General features: G+C 63.6%; 1 protein-coding gene across 1 annotated transcript in view; it reads left to right on the top strand.

Annotated features, from left to right (window-relative positions):
* Positions 1–6,215: 6,215 nt before the first annotated feature.
* The window catches only part of MUC5B (mucin 5B, oligomeric mucus/gel-forming), a gene marked incomplete at its 5' end in the record, with an annotated part of 33,962 nt that continues 23,677 nt past the window's right edge, over positions 6,216–16,500 (top strand). The window contains 18 exons of the mRNA XM_079928329.1: positions 6,216–6,285; positions 8,533–8,679; positions 9,249–9,302; positions 9,836–9,886; positions 9,934–10,462; positions 10,567–10,681; positions 10,802–10,892; positions 11,112–11,218; positions 11,927–12,128; positions 12,565–12,690; positions 12,819–12,936; positions 13,022–13,160; positions 13,456–13,566; positions 13,663–13,732; positions 14,068–14,205; positions 14,565–14,729; positions 15,097–15,191; positions 16,176–16,302. Coding sequence (XP_079784455.1) covers positions 6,216–6,285; positions 8,533–8,679; positions 9,249–9,302; positions 9,836–9,886; positions 9,934–10,462; positions 10,567–10,681; positions 10,802–10,892; positions 11,112–11,218; positions 11,927–12,128; positions 12,565–12,690; positions 12,819–12,936; positions 13,022–13,160; positions 13,456–13,566; positions 13,663–13,732; positions 14,068–14,205; positions 14,565–14,729; positions 15,097–15,191; positions 16,176–16,302 — 2,455 coding nt within the window. The remainder of the gene's footprint in view (positions 6,286–8,532; positions 8,680–9,248; positions 9,303–9,835; positions 9,887–9,933; positions 10,463–10,566; positions 10,682–10,801; positions 10,893–11,111; positions 11,219–11,926; positions 12,129–12,564; positions 12,691–12,818; positions 12,937–13,021; positions 13,161–13,455; positions 13,567–13,662; positions 13,733–14,067; positions 14,206–14,564; positions 14,730–15,096; positions 15,192–16,175; positions 16,303–16,500) is intronic.

A 16,500-nucleotide genomic window follows, 5' to 3' on the forward strand; every position in this document is an offset into this window, starting at 1 on the left:
TTCCCTCATGGTGCAGTGGTTAAGAATCCTCCCGCTGATGCAGGGGACCCAGGTTCAGGCCCTGGTCTGGGCAGATCCCACATGCCGTGGAGCAGTTAAGCCCATGTGCCACAACTACTGAGCCTGCACTCTAGAACCCGAGAGCCACAACTACTGAAACCCATGAGCCTAGAACCTGTGTTCCACAGCAAGAGAAGCCACCACAATGAGAAGCCTGCACACTGCAATGAAGAGTAGCCCCCGCTCGCTGCAACTAGAGAAAGCCCATGTGCAGCAACAAAGACCCAATGCAGCCAAAAATAAATTAATTAAATAAATAAATTTATTTTTAAAATTACAAAACATTGCTGAAGGAAATTAAGGAATACATAAATAAGTAGAAAAATATCTCATATCCATGGATTTGAAGACTTAATTCCGATAAGATAACAATATTACCCAAAGAGATATACAGATTTTATGTAATCCTTATCAAAATCCCAGTGGTGTTTTTGCAGAAATAGAAAAATCCATACAGAAATTCATGTGGAATCTCAAGGGAATAGTCAAATTACTCTTGAAAAAGAAGAACAAAGTTGCAAGACTCATTCTTCCTGATTTCAAAACTTATTACAAAGCTGCAGTACTCAAAACACTGTGGCACTGCCATAAAGACAGACATGCAGACCAATGGAATGAAGAGACAGTGCAGAAATAAGCCCCGGCACACACAGTCAATTGGTTTTTCACAAGTGTGCTAAGACCATTCAATAGGGGAAAGGAGGCTTTTCAACAAATGGTGCTGGGAAAACTTGATATCCACAAGCAAAAGAGTGAAGTTGGACTCTTATCTGACACCATATATGAAAATTAGCTCGAAATAGATCGAAGACCTAAATGTAAGAGCTAAAACTATGGAAGTCTTAGAAGAAAATTAGGGAAAAATCCTTGTGATGCTGTATTTGGCAATGATTTTTGGATATGACCCTAAAAGCACAGGCAACAAAAGAAAATTGATAAATTGGACTACATCAAAACTAAAACCTTTCTGCATCAAAGGACATTATCAAGAGAGTGAGAAGACAAACACAGAATGGAGAAAATATTTGTAAATCATATATCTGATTAGGGATTAATATTCAGGATATTAAGAACTCCTTCTGCCTGCCAATGCAGGGGACAAGGGTTCGAGCCCTGGTCTGGGAAGATCCCACATGCCGCGGAGCAACTGGGCCCGTGAGCCACAACTACTGAGCCTGTGCGTCTGGAGCCTGTGCTCCACAACGGGAGAGGCCGCGACAGTGAGAGGCCCGCGCACCGCGATGAGGAGTGGCCCCCGTTCGCCGCAACTAGAGAAAGTCCTCGCACAGAAACGAAGCCAAATAAATAAATAAATTAATTAATTTTTAAAAAAAGAACTCCTAAAACTCAACAACAACAACAAAAAAACAAACAACCCAGCTCAAAAATGAGCAAAGGACTTGAATAGACATTTTTCCAAAGAAGATATGCAAACAGCTAATTAGCACGGGAACAGATGCTCAACATCAACAGCCATTAGAGAAATGCAAATCAGGACCATGCGAGGCGCCACTTCATACCTGTTAGGATGGCTATCATTAAAAAAGAGGGCATATAAGAAGCGCTGGCAAGGATGTGGATAAATTGGAAACTTTGGGCACTGCTGCTGGGAATGTAAAACGCTTCTGTTGTTTGGTGATTCCTCAAAAAGTTTAACATAGACTTATGATATGATCTAGCGATTCTACTCCTAGGTATGTACCCAGAAGAATTGAAAGCAGGGACTCAGATATTCACACTGTCATGTTGATGACGTCATGGCCTTATTCACTATAGCCAAAAGGTGAGAACAACCTAAATGTCCATCAAAGGATGAGTGGATAAACAAAACGTAGTCTATTCATACAATGGAGTATTATTCAGCCTTAAAAAAGGAAATTCTTGGGCTTCCCTGGTGGCGCAGTGGTGAGAGTCCGCCTGCCGATGCAGGGGACACGGGTTCGTGCCCCGGTCCGGGAGGATCCCACATGCCGCGGAGCGGCTGGGCCCGTGAGCCATGGCCGCCGAGCCTGCGCGTCCGGAGCCTGTGCTCCACAACGGGAGAGGCCACAACAGTGAGAGGCCCGCGTACCGCCCCCCCCCCCAAAAAAAAAGGAAATTCTGACACAGGCTACCATGTGGATGAACCTTACAGGCATTGTGCAGAGTGAATAATCCAGTCACAAGAGAACAAACACCGTACAATTCCACTTACACGAGGACCTAGAATAGTCAAATTCACAGACACAGAAAGTAGGAAGGACCGGGCCAGGGCCAGGGCCTGGGGGAGGGGGAGGGGGAGTTGTGTAATGGGTAGAGTCTCTTCGGGATGATAAAAGAGTTCTAGAGAGGATAGCGGTGACGGTCGCACAGCACTGTGAACGTACTTAATGCCGGTTAATGTACACTTAAAATGGTAAATTTTAAGTTATATACATTTCTCTACACAGATAAAAAAAAAATCCCCTATGGTTTCCCTGCTTTAAATGCTACAGTAAACTGTACCCCCCAAATTCAGAGTAAACCCTGACTCCTCCCCGGTCCAACCTTGCCCACGCCACAGCCAGCTCCCCTCTTGCAGGTGCCCCAGTACCAGCCACACCAGGTGCCTTCAGACCCTCCAAGGAGCCATGTTGATCCCTGCCCCAGGCCCTTTGCACCTGCTGTTCCCTAATTTGCAAAAGACTGCCTCTTCCCCTTCCTTCAGCTCAACGTCACCCTAGCCCCACAGAGAGCTTTGGTTCCTTCAAAGCTCTCACTGCTCCCTTATATGGCCAGTGAGCTGTGAGCTCCAAAGGGGCCCTCTCTTATCTTTGGCCACGTCAAATCCCCAGGGCTTGGGGCTCAGAATTTGCTAGAGGCAGAAAGGAAGGAGGGAAGGAGGGTGAGAGGGACGGAGAGATGAAATGGGCAAGAAAAGGGGTTGTGTGAAGACCAGGAAATAGAAGAAGATGCTGGGTGGGGGTGGGGGGTCTTGGTCTTCACACAGGGCAGGGGCTTCCTGGGGGAGGGTCTCCACATTCTTGCAGCCCTGGGGCAGGGTTAGGGGAGTGGGCACAGCCTTTCTCACCATGGTGGCCGCTCTGGGGACGAGGATGCCCCGGTGGAGCCTGATCCCACCCCCCTACACTACCCGGGTATGGACTAGGGCGGGGGGCACCCCATCGGGCAAGCGGAGGCTTCCACTCCCCGCGGAGGCAGCAGGTGCAGAAGGCCTGCATCCCTAGACGGCCCGGGGCCGGGCTCTGAGCAGGCCTAGAGCCAGCCAGGCCTTTGACGCCCCCAGGGCCATACCTTGTACTCCTGAACCCTCCATGGTGTCCGGTGTGGAGCTGGGCAAACAGCCAGCACTCGATAAATGCCTGAAGCTTGATGCACCCCAGTGCCCCTGGCCCTGACTCCGCACTGCTGTGGTGAGAGGCCGGTGGGCAGGGAGGGGTGAGCTGAGAAGGGCGCCCAGCGTTCTGTGATGACCCCTCCAGGGGCTTCCAACAGGGCCGAGGGACTGGCCGGGGCAGCCCAGCTCTGGGCTCTGTGTGTGGGGGGTCTTTTCTGGGGGGTGGGATCACGTCTGCCTGCGGGCTCTGCAGGCTGAGCGCGGGACAGGGTGCGCCCCAGGCGGGGCAGGTCCCTGGCACGTCCCTGCGGCCTCCCCAAGCCCCGGGAGGCCTGGCCCGGGCTCTCCTTCCCAGCAGCCTCACGCTTCGCTTCCTTCTTCTTCTGTCCTCGGCTCTCTCAACTGTGAAGGGGTAAACTCGCTGGGCAAACAGGCTGGGCTTGGCGGTCCACATCCGGGATGTCTCAATCCTGCGACCCTGGCGGCCCCCACGGCCAGCCCTGCCCGAGGGTGGTGCTCCGGGGGGGAAAGGGCAGCGTCGGGCCACGGCACAGCCGTCCGCCCCCTCAGTCTTCCGGTGCACTGACTGAGTGCCTACTGTGTGCCAGCTGTGAACAGATGGGCCAGGCCCCTGCCACATGGAGTGTTCCTTCCGGGGTGCTGGTGGTGGTGGGGGGCAGACGATAACCTTGAAGCTTGAAGAGATAACATCCTCGAGGCCGAGGCGCCCAGGCTGCTCACACACGGTGCTGGCGGGTGCGGAGCGAGGGGCCGAGCTTCGTGGGCACTGGGGCTGGCGGGGCCCCTCTGATGGCTGTGTGGTGCTGGCCACCCAGGGCGGGCGGAGGGATGGACCAGCCTTGAAGGCGCCCAGCTCAGCTCTGGGCCAGGGGCACAGATTGAGAGCTGAGGCTTCGGGAGCGGGGAGAAGGCGGGCACGGGGGCTCAGTCTGGGAGGCCAGATTCCCTGCTTCCTTCCTTCCTTCAGGTGGATTCAGGGGTCCGGGCTGTGTGCACTCCCCACCCACATGAGGGACCAGGTGCCACGGCCTCGAGCACCGGCTGTTGGCCTGGAGCGAGGGCAGGAAGGCCAGGCCCAGCCACAGCCTGAGAGCTCGGGAGGGCGGGGTTAGGAGGGTGGAGGGAGGGGTCCAGCGCACCCTCCAGGCCTGTTCTGCAAGGGGCCCCACCCAGCCCTCCCCCAGAGGCCCCTCCAGCTGTGCCCTCTGCGGAGGGGACAACTGGGTTGGCCGTGAAAGAGAACTTTGGAGATCACGCACCCCAGGCCGGGAGGTGACAGTGAGGATGGGGGAGGGACAGCTGGAGGGCAGCCTGAGCGCCTGCCCTGGGGTCCCAGAAGCGGGCAGTGGGTGGGGTCTGAGCCTGAGCTGAGACCCAGGGCCTAGGTCTGCAGGAGCCCCCATGCTGCTGCCGGTGCCGGAAACGGCCCAAAGACACCAGGAACCAAAAGGAGACGCAGGACCTGTGGGGCCATTGGCCAAGCTGGGGGGATGACGTCGGTAAAAGACGTTTAGAGCTTCAAGACGGGGTTTCCCTTTTCCCCAGAAATTCCACTTCAACGGACTTATCCGAAAGACAAAGGCGGAGGGCAGGGCGGGGGTGGGGGTGGGGGCCTGTGCACCCCACCCCCCAGCCGTCCTGTGCTCAGACACAGCAGGTTTGGGGTGAGGACGCCCAGTGGCTGAGAGCCAGAGCCAGAGGAGGGAATGGACGGGGGGGAGGAGTGTGGCTGGGGGGCTGCACTGACCAGGGCCCCCCCAAAACCTGCCATACCAGTCAGGGGAGCAGGCCTTCGTGGCTCCCGCTTGGGGCAGGTACTGGGGTTTAGAGATCCCTGGTCCCCCAGTGCCCCCCGTCAGCCCTGCGGGGGGCCCCGGGGCCACATCACTTTGTACACGGGTCCCTGCTCAGCCTGCCGTTGGCCGGGGACCCCAGGTGGGTTTGGGATTCCTCTGTGCCCCTTCCCTGGGGTTAACCAGCCGGCCTTGGGCATGAGGCGAGGGTCAAACAGGACCCAGGCTGGGAGCCCCCAGCCCTGCCTTGGCCAGTCCCGGCGTGCGCGCCAGGGCGTCCATCCTCAGGGCCTCAGTTTCCCCTTGAGTTTGAACTTGGTGACAGAGAGGAGCCCAGAGGCCTGGCAGGGTCCTGCTGGCACAGCTGGGAGCTCTGGGACCCCCGGGAGCCTGCAGACTGGTATCCCCCTCCATACATAGCACGCACACCCCGCAGCGAGCAGGACCCCCGCCGCCCCCGCCAGGCGGAGTGATGGCCTTGCAGCCCCTGCTCACCCCTCGGGGATGGGGTGGTGAGCACCTCTGGGCAGCTCCCCCACGGCTGCCTCTTCCCCTCCAATCCCCCCTGACCGCCTCAGCCAGGCTCCCGGGAGGTGCTGCCCCGGGGCCTGAGCCCGCCTGCTGCCCACACACCGCACCCTCCCCGGGCCCCATCCTATCGCGGGCGGCGGGGCTGCAGCAAGGCGGGACCCAGGCAGGCCGAGGCGGCCCTGCTTTGTGGGGGCTTTGCCAGCGCCACCCTCCGGCTCCGTCCACGCTTTCTCTCCTGATCTCAGAAGCGGTGGGCTGGGGCGTGGGGCCCCAGAGCCGCAGATCCTTCCTCCTCTAGGCTCTTGTGTGCCACGGCCCCTCCCCAAGAGCAAACACACGTGGCTGCCGTGGGGAGAGGACAGCACCCTGCGTGGCCCAGGAGCTGGGCACGGGGCCAAGGCTTCCCGCTATATAATCCCCAGGGCCCCCAGGGGAGCGAGCGTCGTGCCCCACTCCCTCCTCGCCGCCAGCCCACCGCCGTGCCGGCCCTCAGGATGGGTGCCCAGAGCGGGTGCCGGGCCCTGGCCTGGGCCCTGGTGGTCCTGCCCTTGGTGCAGAAAGCAGGTAAGGCCTAAGCCCCTCACCCCATCTCGTCGGCCCCCACAGGCCACTCGCCTGTGTGTCTCCTGCCGACACTGCACAGCGTGTCCTCCGTGGGGCCCTGCACGCGCCAGACTCCCGGCCCCCCCGGAGCGCCCAGCTGCGTTGGGAAAAGTTAGGTCCCCCTGGGGAAACTGAGGGTCTCAGCCTCCGGGATGGGGTTGGGGGGGCTCTGGGTGAGGAGACTGGGCTGGGGGTTCTCTCTGGTTCCCGTGAGGCCCCCAGAGCAGAGCGGGCAGGGGACGGCACAGCTGCCTGACGGCAGGGAGAGCAGCAGGGTTGCATCTCCCACACTCCGCCCTCTGGGCTGGCCCGGGGTCACGGCCATCACGGCAGCCCCATCCCAGCGCCGGCTCTGCTCCTGGAGCTATAACTGCCCTGCGGCCTTTCTCGTCCTCACCTGACTGCCGCCTGTCTGGCCCTGTGGCACTCCAAGCCGGGGAAGCACCGTGAGCCCTAACGCTTACTGTCAACACGAAAGATGCTGCCTGGGGCGGCCGGTGACACCCAGCTGGGCTGGCCTGGAGCCCTGGCCACCGGGGGCCACCCCTCCGTCCCCGGGCCCCATGGACTGCTCCGGCAGCCCCTCTACAGCACCTCAGCCCAAGCTCGGGGGTCTGGGCAGGTGGGCACCAGCCCGAGGCTCTCTCCCTCTGTGAAAGGGAGGTGCTGAAGGGGAGGGGGTTGTCTCCCAGAGCCCCTGCCCCAAGCCGCCTTTCTGGGAGGGCGAACTGGGCTGGGTGCGGGGTGGGGGGGGGATTTCCCATGGGAGCTCCCGGTGGGGGTCCCGCGCGGTTTGGGTGGCCGGCCAGCCTGCCTCAGCCCCGGGGCAGCAGGCCTGCCGTCAGCCCACTCCCCTCCCTCTGGCTGGGGGCAAATCCCTGGGATGGGTCTGTGCTCCTGTCAGAAGGAGACGCGCGCCGTGGCGGGCATGGGCTGGGAGACGGAGCAGTGAGCCGTGGCTTGAAGCAAGACCTAGTTCCCTGCTCAGGAAGTGGGCCTGGGCAGCCTGGATGAAAACCAGGAATCCCAGCTGCTAGTCCCCCAGGGGCTCAGGGCCAGAAGCAACGTTCCCCTGGCCCTTGACCCCACTGGAAAATGCATTTCTCAGGGAGGCGAAAACTGTAAAAACAGGTACAAAGTTTATTACTAGAGACACAGCACAACCTGTGGGAGAGCTCACAGAGAAACAGTTTGTTTAGTTAAGACAGAAGCAAGGCAGAGATACCCTAATCCTAACCACTCACCTCCCCCAGAGAGAAAGGGTGTGGGCGCCCCCCCAAGGAGGAGGACCCCAGGAAAGAGGCGGTGAAGTCATTCATACAGGGCAGTTCTTCCGGGTCTCTGTTTACCTCTGGCCAATTATCCGGTTTCCCTTTCCACACCCTTAACCGCCCTAGGACCCTCCCCAACATGCGTGCGCAACCTTTAGCCAAGATGGATCCCAGCCCAGAGGCCTATGGGAGGCCTTGGCATCACCTATTAGGGGGTGGCGCCCCCTCCTTTTTGACCCCCAAGGAGCCTTTCTGCGCGTGTGCAGTGTCTCCCTTGCCCCAGGGATGGGAAATACGTGATCTCTTGATCTTTTCCTCAAACAAGGGTTAGCCCCTCTCTGCTCCTGCCACGACTGTTACCTTAAAGCATCCACCAGAAGCAAAGTCCAGCTTTTTACCCTGTTCCTGTTATTTCCATCTCCAAGTGCAGACGGGAGGCTGGATGTAGATATCTAGCCTGGAGCCCACCTGCCTCCTGCCTCGGGAAATGTAAACAGGAGGCTGGCTGTAAACATCTAGGCTGGAGCCGATCTATCTCCTGCCTCAGATGGGTGTCCCCTGGGCTGAAGCCCCCCTAGGGGTGGGTGAGGGTGGGCCCTGCGTGGGGGGGCTTCCCATCAGGGCGATGTGCACCGGACTACAGCATGATGGGGTTGTCAACAGCAGGCATTTCTCTGGCCAAGCGCTGGACCCAGGCTCACTGGGCCGTCACCTGGCCCAAGGAGGGTGTGCCACGTGAGCCTGTCCGTGTGAAGCCCCCTGATTTCCCGACCACGGGGTGGGTACAACAGCGGACACACGCGGGAGGGGCCGCAGGTCGGGGGTCAGGGGCGGACGGGGGAGCAGCCACGCTTCTGGGAAACGCAGTCAACTAGGGCCCTTAGGAGGAGAGAGAAATCCCAGGCCAGTCCCTGTGGTTCCCATGTCGGTGTCCCAGACGGGAAAGTCGCACAGGGAGTGGAGGCTGGCATGGTAGCTGCGGGGCCGAGCCCCAGCGCCACCGGGGACATGGGGACCCCTGGGGCTGCCCCTCCCACTCCCGAAGAGGCGCCGGCTTCGGCCGAGCATGGAGACCCCCACAGACGTGATGAAGGAATTCGGAGGCGCTAGCCCGAGAGCAGGGTGCCCCAGCCTGAGCCTGAGACAGAGGGGTCTGGAGGGGGGCACAGTCCTGTCCATCAAGATTGTGGGGGTACCTGTGCCTGGTGGCGGGGGACACACAGGTGACCTGGGGAGCCGTGCCGGCACTGGGCCCCCCAGGCCTCCCACCTGCCACGGCTGGTAGTTCTACGGTGGAGCTGGCTCTGGTCTTGGGTTTCTGCTAAGTGACGCCCGGGAGCCTCCCCAGCCGTGTGTGTCCTTCTCCCCAACAAAGCCAGGCTTCGTCCTTCTCTGAGGGATGTGTGGATGGGGCCGAACGCTCTCCCTGGGGTGGCCTGGGGTCAGTGAGGCCAACAGCTTTTCCTGATTCCATTCTACCCTGAGCCACAGCGAGATGCGGTGCAGACGGGGAGGGCGGGTCAGCTCCCTGCCGAAGCTCCCATCCCGGCATCGGGTGCTGTTCACGTGGCCACCATCCTGCAGCCCTTGGAGACCAAGGGACAGGTGGCTGATGTCAGGCTTCTCATGGACTCTGGTTCCCTTTTCCCACAGAGACCCAGGGCAGCACGGAGCAGAGCTGGGCGAGTCAGGAGGCTACCATGAACGGTGAGAGGGTGGACAGTGGTAGAAAGGGCCCCACACGGAGCTGGCAGGGGATCTGGGCGGGGGGGGGGGGGGGTGGACCCTTTGCCACATTAGCGACGTGCCACAGAGACCCTCCTGGATCCCATCTGCCCACAGGACGGGACAGCGGAGGGGGTCTAAGAAAACAAAGGCACCGAGCAGACAGGCTCAGACGCTCACATGCACTCACACACGTGTGCACACACGTTCACACCCACACGTCTGTGCTTACATGAATGCCCACCCACTCACTCGCAGGCGTGGACACACTCACATGCTCACACACACACACAATCGGGGAAACACACAGACCTGGGCAGGAGCGTGTCCTGGGCAGATGGATAGGGTCCTGGAGGGGACAGCGTTAGTCCTGGGCTCCCTTGGCTGGGCCAGGGTTGGCCTGCGGCTCCCTGCTGCCCCGGGGTAGCCAGTGAGGAGGACGGCAGTCCTGGGAAGGGGTGTCCTGGCTGGTCCCTGCCCGGCCACGTTCGGGTGTGACCCGGCTCACTCTGCAGCCCGGCGTGTGACCTTCATCCCGCCCATCACTGGCTTCCCCACCATGAGCTGTAAGTGGTTGCCGCCCATTGCCCACAGGGGCGGGGGTGTTTGCCAGCCTCAGGGGGTGGTCATAGACCTGGGGATAAAGCTGGGACAGTGTGGGCAGCCGGGAAGCTGGAGCTTGGCTGGAGCCGGGCCTTGGGCGTGGCTGGGAGCCATCCCTGTAGATGGTTCTGCTGGGGGCTGACCCGGGTGCTGGTGTCGGAGGAATGGGAGAATCCGGAGCAGAGGGGAGTGAGGAAGGGCGCGGCAGCTCCCCACCCCGAAACCGGGGGCCTGGTCCCAGGGAAGGCTGCCCTCCCCCACCGCGCACTCCCCACAGCCCTGAACGCGGCGCACCGCGGGCGGGTGTGCAGCACGTGGGGCGACTTCCACTACAAGACCTTCGACGGCGACGTCTTCCGCTTCCCCGGGCTGTGCAACTACGTCTTCTCCGCGCACTGCGGTGCCGCCTACGAGGACTTCAACCTCCAGCTCCGCCGCGGCCTGGTGGGCTCCAGGCCCACGGTCACCCACATCACCCTCAAGACGCAGGGGCTGGTACTGGAGGTCTCCAACGGGTCCATCCTGGTCAACGGGAGGCGGTGAGCCTGCCCGGGTGTGGAGGGGCCAGGCTCCAGGGTGGGCTGGGCTCAGAGCTGGCGGGGAGGGCGCTGGACCCGTGGGAGCACCGAACTTTCTGGCCCAGGGAGGAGCTGCCCTACAGCCGCGCCGGCCTCCTGGTGGAGGAGAGCAGTGCCTACGTCAAGGTCAACATCCGGCTGATGCTAACCTTCACGTGGAACGGAGAGGACAGCGCCCTGGTGAGGCTGCCCACCCCGACGCCCTCCCCACCCAGGGGCAGCCCTGCGGGAGCTGGGTGGATGGGGGCTGAGGGCCCTGCGGGCCCGCAGAAGCTAGAGCTGCCCCTCCCCCGCCCCCAGCTGGAGCTGGACCCCAGGTATGCCAACCAGACCTGCGGCCTGTGCGGGGATTTCAACGGGCTCCCGGCCATCAACGAGTTCTATGCCCACAGTGAGTGCGCAGCAGGTGGCCGAGCCCGGGCTGCACGGTCCCAGGGAGGCTGGGGCGCAGGGTGGGGGCCTTGCCGGGACGCTGGGCAGGGAGCAAATCGGGGGGTGGCAACGCTTCCAGTGATGCCCCAGAGGGAAGTTTCGGGGGTCCTGAGCATGGGTGGGAGCTCTGCCCCCAGAGCCCCTCCGGTCCCCTGCATGGAGTGCGTCCTCTCTGCAGATGCCAGGCTGACCCCTCTGCAGTTTGGGAACCTGCAGAAGCTGGATGGGCCCACGGAGCAGTGCCAGGACCCCCTGCCCTCCCCAGCTGACAACTGCACAGATGAGGTGAGTGCCTGCCCGCGACCCCTGCAAATACGTGCCCCCCCAAACAGTCTCACCAAGAGGGGGCGCTCGGGAAGCCCAGAGCAAAAGCCCTTCCGACGTGCTGGGAGGACCCCACCTTTGGAAGTGGCCTAGCAGCTCCAGCATCCCCAAAACCAGCAGAATCCACGAGACTTAACTGGGGAACTGAAGCTAGTCAGGGGTGGGGGCTGAACAAGGGGGACGGTCAGCGACAGGTCGGCACTGACCCTGCTGGGGCTGGCTGACCGTGGGCACCTCCGCCTCCGCCTTCTCTGAGCCGCCTCCAGCATGGGGTCTGCACCCGTCCTGGGCACGCGCACCGTGGGCAGGTGTGTCCCGGAGCCCGGGGTGGGCGCAGGGAGTCCAGGGTCGTGGGTCACCAAGCAGAGCTCTGCACAGAGCAGTAGCAAGTTCTCAGTGGTTGAGCAGAAGGATGGGTGGCTGGCTGGAGGGAGGGATGGATGGATATGTGGATGGACAGATGGACAGAGGACTGGAAGGACAGATGGGTGGATGGAGGGAGGGAGGGATGAGAAGATGGATGCGTGATGGACGGTGGGCAAGCAGGTGGCTGGCCGGCCGGCTGGAACCTCAGGGAAAGGGGGCTTCCTGGCCTGGGGAAAGGCTGCAGGGCTGGGGTCCCCACCGATACCGCACAGAGGACAGAGCCTCCAGCCTCTGTCTCACCAGGAGGGCATCTGTCGCCACACCCTGCTGGGCCCAGCCTTTGCTCAGTGCCACAGGCTGGTGGATGCCGAGGTGTACGTGGCCACCTGCACCCAGGACCTGTGCCGCTGCCCCACCTGCCCATGTGCCACCTTCGTGGAGTACTCTCGCCAGTGTGCCCACGCCGGGGGACAGCCGCAGAGCTGGAGGGGCCCTGACCTCTGCCGTGAGTGCCCCCATGCACTGGGGAGGAGCCCAAGGCCCTGCACCCACACTGGGTCCCTGGGGAGAGTGTGAGGGAGGCGACCCTCAGGCAGGACACCTGGCACCTGGCTGGGGATCCGGGCAGGTGGAGCCCCTCGGGGGGCCCACGGTGAGAGGATGGGCAGGAGATCAGAGGGGAATATGAAAGGCCTGCGGGCCCCCGAGGGCCCAGAGGGAGGACCTGGCTTGGGCACACTGAGCTGGGCTCACCCCTGAACCCAGGTGGGGGCGGGGGGGCTGCCCCCGGAGGCTCGGGGCCCCACGCTCCTCTCCCCTTCCGCCTCACTCAGAAGATGGCTAGATGGGGCAAGACGCGCCCCTTTGGGGACCCTTGGTGGCACATGGAAGGCGGGAGCAGGGTGGCTTCCTGGGGCCAAGCCCTGTCCTTCTCCCCACAGCCCAGACGTGCCCCCTGAACATGCAATACCAGGAGTGCGGCTCACCCTGCGCGGACACCTGCTCCAACCCTGAGCGCTCCCAGCTCTGCGAGGACCACTGCGTCGACGGCTGCTTCTGCCCCCAAGGCAGGTCCTCCGGGCCCTTGGGGACCGCCCCCTCTCTGGGCCTTTGTCCCCATCGGTCGCTGTGTTTCCAACGCCTGAGCCCAGCCTCCGCTGACCACTTGTGCCCCCCACCCCCCGCTGCTCCCCAGGCACGGTGATGGACGACGTCACCCACTCGGGCTGCCTGCCCCTGCGGCAGTGCCCCTGCATGCACGGCGGCCGCCCCTACGCCCCGGGGGCCTCCTTCGCCACCAGCTGCAGCTCCTGGTAGGTCCCCGGCCGGCCCCGCCCCTGCCCCGCATGGGGCTCACCTCCCCCTCACCGTGGCCCCTCTGTCGCGGCTCCCCCCCAGCACCTGCTCCGGGGGACTATGGCAGTGCCGGGACCTCCCGTGCCCGGGCATCTGCTCCGTCCAGGGCGGGTCCCACATCTCCACCTATGATGAGAAACTCTACGACGTGCACGGGGACTGCAACTATGTCCTAACCAAGGTGAGCCCCGCCTGCTGGGCCCTCCCGGGACCCTCCGTCCTCCCCCACCCCAGGAGGGGTTCCATGACGGCCACCCGAGCGGTGAAGTCCCCTGGGGTTCCATCCCGAGAGGAAGCTCACACTCATGGGGGCCAAGGGGCTCCCAGGTCTGGACAAGCTGCCCAGAGGTGACCAGGTGCCAGAGGCCCCCGACCCTGCAGGGCTTCCTGGGCACAGGGCACCACACACACACAGTCCCTCCCGCCCGGGGTGGGGGCTGGCCGACCCAGGACACGGGTGGGCTCTGTGCCGTCAGATCTGTGCAGGCAACGCCCTCACCGTGCTGGCCGAGCTGCGGAAGTGCGGCCTGACGGACAACGAGAACTGCCTCAGAACGGTGACGCTGTGGTTGGGCGGAGGCGACACGGTGAGGGCCCGGCTGGGGGCGGTGGCAGCGGCCCTCCGCGCGCGGGCCGGCCGGGCTCCGCCCCGCGCTGACCGCGGCCCCGCCTCCTCTCCCCAGACCATCCAGGTCCAGGCCAACGGCGGGGTGTTCGTGAACTCCATCTACACGCAGCTGCCCGCGGCAGTGGGTACGCGGCCCCCAGGCGGGACCTCTAGGAGGCGCCACCGAGCCAGCTCTCTGTGGCCTTGGGAGTCCCGGAAAGGCCCCGGGCTGGGTTCCCACCTGCAAGGTGGGGCTGTCACGGGCCTCATCTGTGACTCCGTGGGGACCCGTGTGGCGCATACGCGGTGCCTGGCCTCACAGCAGCGTCAGCGGTCACGGCCCGAGCACACATGCGAGCTCCTGCCCAGCTCCCGGGCCCTGGAGGGGCGGCCGGGGCTCCTGCCGGGCAGCCCCCCGAGCCCTCGGCCCAGGCCTGGCTGGTCAGCACGGCGGCCGCTGACTGTCCCCCCCAACCCGCAGCCAACGTCACCGTCTTCAGGCCGTCATCCTTCTTCATCCTGGTGCAGACGGGCCTCGGGCTGCAGCTGCAGGTGCAGCTGGTGCCCCTCATGCAGGTGTTCCTCAGGCTGGACCCCTCCTACCAGGGCCAGATGTGCGGTGAGGCCAGCGGTGGGCTTGGGGGGCTGGGGGCGGGGCGGGGGGGGGGAGCGGGGGGTGGGCAGTCAGGCCAGAGGCGGGGACTGGGGAGTCAGGGGTTCCCCGGGCGCAGCAGGGACCCCGGCCCCGGAAGGCGGGCCGGGAGGATGGAGAGCAGGACACGCTGCCCTCACAGCGGGTCTCATGTGGGGGCTGCCTGTCCCCCCACCAGGGCTCATCTGCAGATGGCTTTGGAAGCAACATCCTGGGATGGGGCTCTCCGGCGGGGCCACGGTGTGGTGGTGCCTGCAGGACCCGCAGGCTCCTGGGAGCCTGGGCCGAGCTGGGCGGCCCGCTGATGCCCACCCCCCCGCCCCCAGGCCTGTGCGGGAACTTCAACCAGAACCAGGCCGACGACTTCCGGACCATCAGCGGCGTGGTGGAGGGCACGGCTGCCGCCTTCGCCAACAGCTGGAAGACCCAGGCCGCCTGCCCCAACGTCAAGAACAGCTTTGAGGACCCCTGCTCCCTCAGCGTGGAGAACGGTATCCCCAGCCTGGGGGTGGGGGGGCCTCGGGTTACCCTGCGGCCGGGCCTGGGAGCTGCCCGTCTGTCTCACCCGGGCTCCAGGGTGGCCGGGGCTGGGGGGTGAGCGGGGCGGGGTGCGGGGTCACCGACAGGCTGCAGGCCCACCCCCGGGGGGGCGCCCGCTGCCCTGTGAGCTGGGCCCACGCGGCGCGGCTGGCGAGCCCCCAGTTCCGGTTCGGTTCCCCCAGCGGAGCGGCCCCCACAGGGCCTGCGTATGCCGAGTGGAGGCTGGGCGGGTGGGCAGGTGCAGGGGAGGAGGTGTGGGAGGAACGCCAGTGACCGCTGAGCTGCGCCCGCGACGGTCCGCGTGCCTGCCCTCCCCAGAGAACTACGCCCGGCGCTGGTGCTCTGTGCTGACCGACCCTGCTGGGGCCTTCTCGTCCTGCCACTCTGTTATCAGCCCTGGGCCCTTCCACTCGGTGAGACCCCCGGCCAGCCCCTGGGTGGGGTGGGGTGCTGGGGGCAGGACATGCCCCACTCCCGGCTCCCTCTCTCAGCACCGCCCACACCTCCGTGGCCGAGGGGCATCCCACTCTAGGGACATGGCCACTGCTGGTGTGTTCGGTGCCTGGGGCGGCCATACCAAAGGGCCACAGACTGGGGGGCTGACAGCCGGAGGCATCTACCCACTGCCCAGGTCCTGGAGCCTGGAGGTTAAGATCATGGTGCTGGCAGACGGTCCCCCGGGGGTCATTCCTGCCTCTCCTGCTTCTGGGGGCCACGACACTGCATCACCGCAGCCTCTGCCTCGTGCCCTCCTCCTTGTGTGTCTGGGTTCAAAGCTCTCCCATAAGGACACCAGGTGTGTGGGTCCAGGCCCACCCTAACGACCTCATCCTAACTTTGTCACATCTGCAAAGACCCCGTTTCCAACAGGGCCACGTTCACAGGCCCTGGGGTCCTGACGTGGACACACCCTTTGGGGGGACACAACTCGACCCGACAGTTGGCTCACAGGCCGCTTCTCTGGAAGCCAAAGCCCTAACGCTCAGTGACTGCAGCCCCCGGGAGTGTGTGTCCACAGCTGGAAGACCCAGGCCCACTTTGGGGGGCTGCACCCCCTGCCAGCACCCTCCCGGCCAACTCACCTCCAGACATCTCCGGCCTTCAGTCTCCCCCCACATGCAGCTCAGCCAATGACGGACCTAGAACTCAAGCTGAGCCCTGTTCTGGTCCCGCAGAGACCCCTCCCTTGGACCCTGTCCTCAGCCGGGCCTGGCCTCTCCCATCCCTCAGAGCAGCATGTTCCCACCCGCCCCCCCACTGTGGCCTTACGCCAAGCTCCCCGCGGGAGGCCCCGCTGCCCTCTGTCTCCTGGCCCAGACGGGGGTCCCAGGAAGGACGGACACGGAGAGAAGGGTCCCTGGTGGGCTGGGGTCCCTGACGTCCCAATGCCCCCCCAGAACTGCATGTTTGATACCTGCAACTGTGAGAAGAGTGAGGACTGCATGTGCGCGGCCCTGTCCTCCTACGTGCGGGCCTGCGCCGCCCGGGGCGTGCTGCTCGTCGGCTGGCGGGACGGCGTGTGCAGTGAGTGTCCGCCAGCCGGCTTGATGGGGCACAGGGTGGGGATGCGGGGGGACCGGAGACCCTGGGGCGCACCCCACCACCTGTCCTCAGCGAGAGCCTTAGGCCTCCCCACCCCAGCCGGCGGGGAGGCCGAGTCTCGGGCTGCTGCAGCCCCAGCTTGGATGTGGTCAGGCGGGGCTGGACGGGCTGCCCGGCTAC

This window comes from Stenella coeruleoalba, assembly GCF_951394435.1.
Source record: "Stenella coeruleoalba genome assembly, chromosome: 8".
Classification (NCBI taxonomy): domain Eukaryota; kingdom Metazoa; phylum Chordata; class Mammalia; order Artiodactyla; family Delphinidae; genus Stenella; species Stenella coeruleoalba.